The following is a 12,995-nucleotide window of genomic DNA, read 5'->3' on the forward strand; positions in this document are numbered from 1 at the left end:
CTATGTAAAAGATGTTCAAAAAAAAACAAGTTTCCTTTTTGTTTTTTTCCTTTTTCATCTGGTTTTTTTTTGAAAGAAAAGATAGGAAGACATGATATAACAAAGGTTTTTAAACGAAGATATTAATTATAAGAATTATAAATTTCTCAAAAATCGAGATTCTTAGATCTGAATTCTATATAAAAGATGTTCAAAAAAAGCAACGTTTCCTTTTTGTTTTTTCTTTTTCCATCTGGTTTTTTTTTTGAAAGAAAAGGAAGACATGATATAACGAAGATTTTTAAACGAAGATATCAGAATTATAAATTTCTCAAGAATCAAGATTCTTAGATTTGGATTCAAATTGAAAATTAGTTGTTAAATATGAAATTTCACTTTGGATATCCCGAAATTCTTTGAGGAAAGAGTGTTCTTGGAATAAAATATCGCAATCTGAAAATCATTTCAAAACTATAGCACGAGTTCTCTCACTTTTTCTTCTTGTATTTTCACTATTCGTTGTTTCCAGTTTTTATGAATTTTCCACTTTTTAAATCAATTCATCATTTCAACGTTTCACTCGAAAGCAGAAAGAAAAAAAGAAAAACAAACACTCTGTGTAACCAAGTTGATTGTACTTTCAAAAAACGTTTTGAATTGTTACGATACGTAGCCGGTTGGAAAACACGATACGTACGAAAAAGGATTAAAAAGAATTTTTATTAAATATTCGAGAATATTATATTGGAAATTGTCATTTTTAAAACGTTATCAATTGCATAATATATCGTGCATACATTAAAAAAGAGAAAATTATCGGTTCTTACCATTTTAAGGTTATGTTGCGTAATGAAAATAGGAGGGAAAAAAATAAAGAAAGAGAAATGAAAATTGCACGCTCGAAGCGATAAAGTTTTACTTCATTTTTAACGATCGTTAAATTCGAATTCTTTCTAAGCATCCCTTAAATCCGAAGCCATCGTAAAATTGATGAGGATACATGTTTTCGAGATAATTGTCTGACAAATAATAGTGTGGATAAATGAAAAATCTGGGTAACTTTTCTCGTGTAAAAAATATAGGCAAAATGTTTTTTTCTATTTTCATTAATCTTTATCAACAATATTCCGAATTGTTCGAATTTTTAATTAATCGTAAAACATATCTCTTTCATTCTGAGTTTACTTTTAATTGGATAACAAACATCTATTTTTTTTTTATTCTTTTTCTCTTTCATCATTTACTACAAAATACAGGATATATGTATATTTCGAAATTCAAACGAAGCGCCAATTATAAGCAATATTTCGTACGAGAACAGTTTGAAATTCGCGCCAATATATACATCGAATAGAATCACAATTGTTGAAAGTATTACTCTATAAGTTGATAAATTTTTCCAAAAATTAGCTAAAAAATAAATTTCTACTTCGTATTACAAATTTAATTTTATAATTATTTTAAGATTAAATTAAATTTCGATCGAAATATATATAATATATTTAGGCGCGAATTTTGAATTATCTTAACGAAATATTGTTTGTTACTTTACACTTTTTAGTATACAAATTAAAAATAACATCTTTCTATGAAATTCATTTTCTACAAAAACATAACTTATATTTATACTAAACTCAATCCAAAATTCAAAATGATAAAAATTCGTCAGAAAAAACACTTTCCTCAGCAACTCGATAATTCGTCCTCGATGAAGAAAATTCGACAAATTGTAACACGTTTGATCGCACAGTTTGAGCTCGTCTCGACATGGCCAGAGTCCACGTTGCGATCTTCGAAAAATTAATCCCCCATCGTTAGAAAGAAAATGGAGCGGAGAGTTTACGCTATCGGCGTATGAGAACGAGGATAATAAATCGAGGAGGATTTAACGATCGAAACGCGACTTCCATCGTATATCCCACGACGAAGAATTTATGTCGCTGATGGGTGAATTTCGAATCCGACTTTACGACAACGTCCAAAATTGGAATGATCGTTGTAAGAATCGGTGGCGTGGAAACACCAGTCGAGCCGAAATCGACCTAGACATCAAAGACAAAGATTTAGCCGGATCTTCTTTTTTTTTTTTTCCCCCTCCATTTTTTCCCCATTGCACCCCTCTCAAAGGGTTGACTCGATGTCCATTACTTCCACCACCAATTTATGCGATGCTTCGCGGAGAAATTTAGAGGCAAAGACCACTTTGACGAAGGAGATCTTTATTCTGGGGGTACACACCGGCTGAAAATCGGGATTTCACGAATAATGGAATTACAGCCGATCGCTCTCGTTTTAAAATGCGTCGCGATCAATCGATCAAAGAGCAAACGGGGGACGCTTTTAACCTCCCTGCCCTTCATCTTTCTCAATCCAATTTGTTCCTTTGTGTTGAATTATTATCCATTTATATTTAGTATACATCGGTTTCTATGTTAATTGGTTAATTGCCTATCTCTTATCGTCTATTTAAAATTCATTACAACGGATGGATCGTTTGCAAAAAAATTTGTCGAGAACAATGGAATGAAATTGGATTGTACGTTTGTGAGGAATATTTAAGGAATATTCCTTATGTTCCTTTCCTCGAATCGAGAGAGGGATGCGTGATTCGTTCTTGGAAAGATCCTACGCGATCCAATATGAGATTACTCGGAATAATTCTCGTAAATAATTTCCTCTATCGTCTATCTATCTTTTTAATCTTGTTTATATTTCAAAAGAGTAATATGAAAAAATAAAATTCAAAGAATAAAACGTAAAATACACGATATATTTTGTATATTCTATTTCTTGATGTATTCATAATATTAATTATATATATTCGAACGAAGGAGAGAGAAAGAAGAGAGGAACAAATTTAATAAACATTTTTCTCAATTAATTTTATGAATTAAAAATGAATACATTTTCGAATAATCGTCTTTTTTGATCTTAAATGCAGTCCGATTTCAGAAGAATCAAAGAAGACGGAAGAAATTGGTCGAAAGGTTAAATGAAATTTTCATTTATATGAACTGTAAATCCATTAGCGCAAATCCATCTTTTTCTATTACCGATGTCACCGATCGACAACGAAGAACGTGACGATGCGATTCAAATATCCGCTCAGCTTTTCAGATCCTTTCTTGAAAACGTGCTGGCCGATCGCCAGCATGAAGAAGGAATCTGTGATCGCTTGAACTACCAGCCTCTTTTCGATTAATGAATCCCCATTGAAATCGTTTCCATTACGCTTGAACAATTCAAATATTCAGCTCGAGTATGAATCGAGTATAAATAAATGGTAAATTTTTTCAACATCTATGTGCTGTCTTCTTCGGTGAAAATTGAAATTTTTATCATTTTTTTTGACACATCCTTGTTAAAAAAAAGAAAAATACTTTAGTTAGATCTATTTCTGAATTTCTGAAAAGTGTATAATGTCTTCTAATTTTATCAAAGAGTTAAAGGATACATAAGGAATTAAAATATTTCACAATGTGTTAAAAAAAAAAAGATAGTCTTAACTAAAGAAAATAGTATTTTCTAAATGAGAGATATGAACATAGAAATAGACATGTTTTGGTTCTAAAGTTGATTGATAGTCGCCTTAAATTGCACACGTTCAAGTTAATCAATTTGATATTTTTATAAGTTTATCTCATAATCATTTTCATGTGATGAATTAGCTTCAATCGTTTAATAAGAAATAATTATACGCTTCTTGCTATGCAAGATGATGGCAGTTAATTGTTTTTCCATGACTTTTTTTATTGCAAAATTGTAATCATGGATAACATTATTGACAAGTTTCATTAAACTCTGTCGTTCTTTATTTTGCTTATACAATTAACGAGCAAATTAATTTACCCTTCTTATAAAAAAATTTATATGCTCCATTTTTATTCAATAGTATTGCATTTTCATTCTTGATTGCGAGAGAAGATTGAAAAACTTTTCTTTCAACTTCTTTATCTCGATCATCCGTTATGTTTGTTAATTACAAAAAGGAAGAAGAATCGTTATAATCTTAAAACAGGTTTCAAGCAGAAGTTTTATCGTAATAAAAAAAATTAATCGATAGTTTCAATAATGATCATAGATGATAATCAATCACTGAATGACTTGCAATATCATCACTGAATAACTGTTAGGAAATTGTATACGTGTCTCCATGCTTTATTTACATTTCCATTTAAATATTTTTAAAAAAGATTTTATTAATAATCAATTTACCAATAGATAATTATTCCTGTCATCCAATTACTAACTCCACAATTATTAATTAAATCGTGCGAATAACAACAATAATTTAATCAATTTATTAAAAAAAAATCTGCTACTTCATTTGCTACTTCTTTCATCAATTACTAATTATCAAAATTTCTTATTCTCATTATTAAAAACGTCGATTTTATCTAAAATCTAATTCAACATAACAATAATTTAAACAATTTCTTAAAATATATAATATACTTTTAGACATAGATTCTTTATAAATTACAATTGCAATTACAAAATTCATCTTTCACCATTTCCTATTCTTCTATTTAAATTTTCTTCTCCATCCATTCGTGATGAACTCACGTACACAAAACCGTCACGTACACACAAAATATTTCCAATCCATCCGCTCCACGGAAACCGCTTCCTCAATTTCAAAGTAGCTTCGCAACAATTAACCGTTTCGTTACTACCCTGATCATAACTTTCTCTCTGAAATCGTCAGAGAGAGAGAGAAAGAGAGAGAGAGGGGAGTTTCAGACGAGATTTGCTCGCGAGATACCATCTCGTGTGAATTGCTCCCGTTGTAAACTTGGCGTTGCGTTCGTATTTACCATCCCCTTACAACGTGCGCTCACACGTTGCCGCGATGATTCGCCCTCAAAGCTCGCGCCTTCCTCCTCTTTTGTCCATTAAGAGAGAAAGAGTGGAGAGGAGGGAATCAAGAAGAAAGTATACACCGCGAGAGACGAGTGAGGACGGTCCGAATGTAGATGGTCAGGTGGAAAGAGACGAAGAGTCGAGACACCGGAAACGGAAGCCATTAATGGCATTCACGGCAAGCAAGTGGATGAAGCTGTGTAGAAAGGGGAAGAGAGATATACACGAGATATGCACGCGGTGTTAAATGCATTAGTGCAACACTTTTGAAAGATCGATTTTTCTGATTGTTGACTCGTCTATCGAGTTGCTTTGAACGAAGCGAGTTAAACTTCAATTGCTAATTGGTAATTTAAGTGAAGAGTTTTAAGAATAAGTGTTTTAAGAATCGAAAAATTTCGTGTTAAATGCATTCCTGCAACACTTTTGAAAGATCGATTTTTCGAAAATAAAAATTGATTCGTCTATCGAGTTTTGAAGCGAGTTATGGTTAAACTTCAATTGCTAATTGGTAATTTAAGGAATAAGTGTTTTAAGAATCGAAAAATTTCGTGTTAAATGCATTCTTGCAACACTTTTGAAAGATCGATTTTTCGAAAACAAAAATTGACTCGTCTATCGAGTTTTGAAGCGAGTTATGGTTAAACTTTAATTGCTAATTGATAATTTAAGGAATAAGTGTTTTAAAAATCAAAAAATTTCGTGTTAAATGCATTCCTGCAACACTTTTGAAAGATCGATTTTTCGAAAACAAAAGTTGACTCGTCTATCGAATTACTTTGAAGCGAGTTATGGTTAAACTTCAATTGCTAATTGATAATTTAAGGAATAAGTGTTTTAAAAATCAAAAAATTTCGTGTTAAATGCATTCGTGCAACACTTTTGAAAGATCGATTTTTCGTTTTTCGAAAACAAAAATTGACTCGTCTATTGAGTTGCTTTGAACGAAGCGAATTAAACTTCAATTGCTAATTGGTAATTTAAGGAATAAGTGTTTTAAGAATCGAAAAATTTCGTGTTAAATGCATTCCTGCAACACTTTTGAAAAATCGATTTTTCGAAAACAAAAATTGAGTCGTCTATCGAGTTTTGAAGCGAGTTATGGTTAAACTTCAATTGCTAATTAATAATTTAAGGAATAAATGTTTTAACCCTTTGCACTCCAGGCCTGTTTCGCTCGGTTGAACTCCAGACTCCAGACTCAGACCCGCGAGTTCAGTGACATTATAAAATTAACGTAAGATAATTACTCATAAGATAAGATTCCACCTCATAAGATTTTACGTAAAGAAGAACCCATTTATGAAGCGATATTCTAAAAAAAATCAAACGTAAATAAATATTGTCGCCGTTCAAATTGCCGCAACAATCCCACTGATGCCGGAGATTGACCGCTGGAATTACGACATTAACTCAAATGGTGACCGAGAATCACCGTTGGAGAGCAAAGGGTTAAGAATCGAAAAATTTCCTACCAATTTTTGTTCTCGTTTCAGTGTTTAGAAATCGGCCCTCAAAATACGTCTGACGAGTATATAATATTAACACGGTGTACATATAGCGGGTGGAAGAGAAAAAATGAGCGAGTATGAGCGGGGTTTGAAACGAGTGATAAAGAGAGGGAGGTAAAGAAGGGTGACCGTAGGTAGGAAAATGGTGGAGCGGCAAAAGGGACGAGGAAAGGTGAAAGAAAGAGCTACACAATGGCATTGTGAATTCGTAACCACGCTTTCCGTCCTCCCTTTCTTCGGCCCGAGCCGTCTTCTATGCGCGTCTTCTCCCCGAGCTTGTGTGCACGCGAGCCGGGTAGAAAACCCCTCGACGCGTGTCGCGTTCACACGTATTTACCGTTTTTTAATCCTTGCTGGCGAAGGCCAGCCTCCCTCTTACTCGCTCCTCCTTCCCTCCCTGCCCTCGAGCATCGAAAATTTCGAATAGCCACTTCTGTCTCGCGAGAGAAAGCTGGTTGTAGGTTGTTGAAGTTCTCGTCTCGTTTCGAAAATCCGCGTTTCACGGGTTTTGGACGGGTTCGTGAAAAATCGTTTCAATTCAATTCGTTTGTTGAAGGATTTATTTCTTCTTTCCTCGTGGTTCGATTCTTATATAGATAGGGAGAAGTTTGGAAGGGATTTTGGGATTTTTAGATTAATTTGTAATTTGAAAATAATTGGGCAATATTGAGCTATAATATCGAATCACGTTTGTACTTTACTTTTACTCTATTATTTAAAACGGATAATAGAAATCAATTTACAGGAGATTAAATCTGAAAAGGGTTATTAATCATTAGAGAAAAATTCTTAACGATGTGATTCAAGTTAGGGATTGGTTTAGCAATAACGATAAAAAGAAGAATGATGCGTTAAGCGCTATTGGAACAATTCTAAAATGGATCTTCAACGTCACATACATCATAAGAGAGCCCTCGTTTTTGCAGGTTTCTCGAAAGTCTGTTGAAAAGAGAGGAAAGAGAAGAAAAGAAAAAAAAAAAGAAAAAAAATCAGGAAGGATTTTAGTGCACGCGAACATGTCTAACGTGTTCACTTGTTGCGCGTCAATAACGTTTAATGATACCTAAGTCATCGTTTCCAAAGCATTAAGTGTAACACAGCCGTAAATAGAACGGCTCGTAAAATGCCATTCGCGCCATTAATTCGCATACATTTACAAATTGCGGCTGGTGAACCGGCGTCCGCGTTAAATCACGCGAGCTTGATAAAGAACGAGCATTGCTCGTGACACGTCCTTTGGAAAAAAAAAAAAAAGTCACGTTCATCGTTCACCTTCTCAAAACTTTGATCATAATAACTTCTTTCTAAAACAAACGACGATTTATATTTTAAAGTAAGGATTATTTGGACATAATGTAATCCAAAAGAGTTATTTAAAGAAATATTTCACAATTTTCAGCATTGCTTGTGATAAGTCTTTTGGAAAAAAAAAAAAAAGTCACGTTCATCGTTCACCTTCTCAAAACTTTGATCATAATAATTTCTTTTTAAAATAAACGACAAATTATATTTTAAAGTAAGGATTATTTGGACAAAATATAATCCAAAAGAAATATTTAAAGAGATATTTCACAATTTTCAGCATTGCTTGTGATAACCTTTTGGAAAAAAAAAAGTCACGTTCATCGTTCACTTTCTCGAAACGCACGAAATTTTGATCATAATAATTTCTTTCTAAAACAAACGACGAATTATATTTTAAAGTAAGGATTATTTGGACAAAATATAATTCAAAAGAAATATTTCACAATTTTCAGCATTGTTCGTGATACGTTCTTTAAAAAAAAAAAAGTCACGTTCATCGTTCACCTTCTCAAAACTTTGATCATAATAATTTCTTTCTAAAACAAACGACGATTTATATTTTAAAGTAAAGATTATTTGGACATAATATAATCCAAAAGAGATATTTAAAGAGATATTTCACAATTTTCAGCATTGCTCGTGATACATCCTTTGGAAAAAAAAAAAAATCACGTTCATCGTTCACCCTCGAAACACACGAGAGTTTGATCATAATAACTTCTTTCTAAAACAAACAACGAATTATATTTTAATATAAGGATTATTTGAACAAAATATAATCCAAAAGAGATATTTAAAGCGACAATTTTCACGATTCAGAATATTCGAAGAATATTTCACAACAAATTCTGAATAATATTCTCAAATTTTGGACAAATTCTCGCGTATTCACGTGGGTTAATCGTGTCGGACAAGTGAACTGTTCGATGCTGTACAAATTTCAAGTTCGCGTGAACGTCGCAACGTTCGGTTGTACGGCACGTTGGCCGATTTAATCGGGCCGTGTTAATGTTTCCGAGTAAATCCTGCATCGAGGAAAATCATTGCGCTGATCATTGCGTTCATCAGACGCAGCGCTCAGCATTGCGAAATCGCTTAAATCCCTCTTCCTCCATTGCCAAGCTTTATCTATTTTGATCTCTTCACAGTATTAAGGATTACGCGTCATTCCACCTCTGAAGCGTAATTGCAATTCTAATGCTTCGTGTGAAAAGAATAACGTTATTAAATTGTATCACAATTATAATTATAATTATAATTCTCCTGTAATTTTTCATTTTTTTTTATCTTTTCTATTTTCTTTTTGTTCCTAAAAAAATTGATCAAGATTGAAAAAGAAAAATCGATTTAATCAATTTCAACTCTCTTTGCAGTAATTGAGATTATATTTAGAAATAAATATGTTAAAAATTGATTTTATTTCTTAGAATATAGCTCTATATTTTTTAAATTATTGGCTTAAATTTGATCGACGTAATTATTCTTACTTGAACTTAATCACCGAATCAATTTCTTTTTATATCAATTGTTCTCTTCTTTTGTCATTCATTCATGCTGTTTAAGCATGTGAAAAAATGTGAAATCGAATCTCGAATTAAAGTAGAAAGAGAGGAAAAGAATTGACTCGTTTCGTGGCAGCTGTAAATTGGCAATGACAACTGAGAGAAATTGCAAAACGCGTTTTAATTAACTTCCCTATTTTCTCACGCAGGAAAAAAAAAGCGTTCGAGCACGTGTCCAGATTAATTATCAGCAGTCTGGAGAAATTCGATTCTTTTTATACGCGTAAAATCGATGCACGAACCAAACAATCGCGGTGTAGTGGAGGCAGTTCTAATTTAAACGATGAAAACCAGATCTATTAGTCCAATCGTATTTTTTTTTTTACGTAAAGACCGAATGGTTTTATTAAATCGTAATTTATTTACAAAAGGAATCTGGTATTTTTTATTTAGAATTTCTCACAAGTCTAATTTTAAATTAATTTTCGTTTATTTTATTAAAAAATATAAGAATCAATTTGTCGAATTTTCAGGAAACTGAATTTCTCTATTTTTAATATTATTAAGATTGAGTTATAAAAACTTACTAGATAAAATTACTAGATTTGTATTAAATAATTCTATTGCGAAAAAATCATCAAATTTCATCAAATGGATCGTTCGTATTAAATCGTAATTTATCTACAGAAAGAATCTAAATAATATTTTTTTACTTACAATTTCTCACAAGTCTAATTTTGAATTAATTTTCGTTTATATTAAAAAATATAAGAGTCGAATTTTCAGGGAACTGAATTTCACTATTTTTAGGATTAGATTGGAAAAATCAGATATTAAATAATCCTGTTGCGAAAAAAACTGTCAAATTTCACGAAACGTTATTTATCATTCATTAAAAATATTTACATGTATTATAATCTAGAATAATTTCTAACCAAAAATATCTAAAATCGACTTTAGTGAAATCAAAATTACCGATGCGAGGGATATTGCATTGTATTACAACTACAGAGATCGGATGAGGTTCACAGAACGCTCGTAATAATTAATATACATCTCGCGCGAGGATCAAGGTGAAATCGATAAGGCTCGTGTTGCTACACATGCTTTTGTATCTTATTAAAGAGTAACCGAATCCAATGTGAAAGTACATATATGTATCACGAGGCACTTGTTGGCATACTATTGCAAGTTAAAACATTTAGATTTATACGATGCACCGAATGACCGCAAATTTTTCACCGTAAATTAATCCCTAAATTAATTCCGTCTTCGATCCGTCTCGAATTATTTGAACCTGTCCCGTGCCACCGAATCCTAATCCTTGCTAGCTGCCACGAACAATGTCCGCTCTGTGGTCAACCAGTGGTGGTCTCTGGTGGTCACTTTCTCCAAAATCGTTCCTGGTGGCTACCTCTGACTGTTGCGGATCCCAATGAGGCAGTTCTAGTTCCTTCCGTGGACAGTTTATTCTCTCAGGATCAGTGACAGGTGTATAATTCATTATTCTAGAAGATTCTGTTCGACTTATTTCGATTTATTCCGATGAAATTTAGAATTGGGACGAGTTCTTATAGTCTCGAGAAATTTTCGAAAGTGGATAATTATAGGGGAATGAAAGATTAATAACTGATATTTTTGAAACATTTTGGGAAAGGAACGTTCTTTCTAAAAAAAGACATTTCTATAAAAGATGAAAGTTTTGAAATAATAATCCTGATAATTCTGATATTTTGAGAAGAGATTTTGCTCTTGTAGCTGATAATTCTAGAAAATGAACATTATAGGAACATATCAGAAATCTGATATTTTAAAAATAGTAATTCTTAATACAAGCAGTGCAAAGATCTTGAAAGAAGAATGAGATTAAAAGTTACAAAAATGAAAGAAAGATGTTTAAGAGAAGAATTGTAGTATAAAAAAGGAGTATACAAGAGTATTAAAGAAGCATTTCATTTCTAAAAAAGGAAGGGATCGATAGAAAAAGAAATTCCAATAACGAAAGAAAGCATCGTAGAAAGACGCATAAATAAATAAGATAAGAAGAAAGGAATTACAATAATAAAAGAAAGTGAAAAGTTGCGATAATAAGAGGAATAATGCAAGGAGATAAAATAAATATTCTGCAATGCGAGATATGTAAAAAAAAATACAAGATTCCAAGAATAAAAGGAGGATAGGTTCCGAAAACAGAAACCTAGTAATAAAAAGGCATATAAATACACGAATATATAAAGAAAAGATTTCTAGCAATAAAAGAAGACAAAAAGATGAAAAACATCGTAAAAACGAAATAATAAATTATATAAACATCGTAAAAGATATCCAGATGTCTAGAATAATATAGAATAATATAGAATAATAATAAATAGAAGAAGTTTCCAACTAAAAAATACCACGACCTTTTTTTAAACTAATTTATCTCAGAATTGTAATAATATATTTTTCAAAATTATATGCAATGTATAAAATCTCCTATAAAATGATACGTATATATATATATATATACACACTGTGTAACACTTGTTGGTACACAACAATAGAAAGCTCACCAAGGTCGAAATCAACTTCGTTCCCTTCATTCGAGACGATCGCCACGAATCGAAGAAGCAAAAAGACGAAATGAAATATCGGACGATCTCGTAAAGGAAATAAAATCTCTCGTACAAAATCTTTCGTTCCGCCTTACTCTTCCGTTACTTACACGTTTGTATTCTCTTAGAACGGAGACGACTCGCGTTACACGCTCGTTGCATTTATTTCGGTGATAAAAAGTGTTGCCGGACAGGGGATTTGATATCCTGATGGATACTAGGCTCGTCGAGACGAGAGAACGCGTGTAGAAAAATCTCGTGGCAACTTTAGAAGACGAATCGCGTGATTCTTGTACACGCTGTGAAGCTGTTACACGATGAGGCTTATGAGATTATTTTTGGCGGTTCCTGTTGCGGGAAACGACCTATTTCCGGAAGTCTTCTCGCGTGTGCTCGTGCATATACTTGCTATGAGTACATTTCACGACAAATTCTTTCACGCACGGTATCGCAATTTATTCATCTGTACGAAGCGAATATATATATATATATATATATAGAAAGGAATTACAATAATAAAAGAAAGTGAAAATAATAAGAGGAATAATGCAAGGAGATAAAATAAATATCATATAAATAAATAATATATATATATAAATATTTTTTTTTTTAAATATTCGATAAAATATTTCCTTATAAAACGTTTTAGATTATCTTTACAAGAATTTAATTTTAGAACCTAGATGAGAAACGATGATAAAATTCGCGAATGATGAATGCTCGAAAGTAATAAAAAAAAAAAAAAAAAAATCAAGTTTGTTATCTTATCTGAAAAATATTCGAAATTAAAAATAAGGTCGCAAGATACACGCCATATAGCGTGTTACTATTATAATACGAATTACCGATTCATCATAAGATTCTTGTCGTTCGATTAAAAAAAAAACTTTTAACATTATCATTATCTACTCAACAACTTCGTCTGGGAAACTGGTTATGCAAATTCAATTATTAGAATACATCGGATCGTTGATATTATCCGCGTATTTCGCTGTAGTTTTCGAATCCAAAATCATCTCGATCCCTCGTTTCCATCCCCGTGAGTGTTTTCGACTCGAAAGAAAGAAAGAAAGAAAGAAACACAACCGGTTGCCTTTCCTTTTCATCGAGCCTCAGTATTCAACCGCGGACGCATATCGCCACGATTCTCATGAATATTTATTATACGACTCTTGCAATTTTTGAACGATGAATTTAAGGGGTCACGGCAGAGTTGCTTTCAATTGACGGACGTTAATTCC

General features: G+C 32.2%; 2 protein-coding genes across 5 annotated transcripts in view; one reads left to right on the forward strand and one right to left on the reverse strand.

Moving 5' to 3' along the window:
* The window catches only part of LOC122712118, a 53,760-nt gene extending 43,096 nt beyond the window's left edge, over positions 1-10,664 (reverse strand). The window contains exon 1 of the mRNA XM_043931494.1: positions 10,503-10,664. Coding sequence (XP_043787429.1) covers positions 10,503-10,664 — 162 coding nt within the window. The remainder of the gene's footprint in view (positions 1-10,502) is intronic.
* LOC122712191 (putative polypeptide N-acetylgalactosaminyltransferase 9) overlaps positions 1-12,995 on the forward strand; it is a 302,022-nt gene that overhangs the window by 31,563 nt on the left and 257,464 nt on the right. The gene's annotated exons all lie outside the window — the stretch shown is intronic.

This window comes from Apis laboriosa, unplaced genomic scaffold (genome assembly GCF_014066325.1).
Source record: "Apis laboriosa isolate Shangri-la unplaced genomic scaffold, ASM1406632v1 scaffold19_cov150, whole genome shotgun sequence".
Classification (NCBI taxonomy): Eukaryota; Metazoa; Arthropoda; class Insecta; order Hymenoptera; family Apidae; genus Apis; species Apis laboriosa.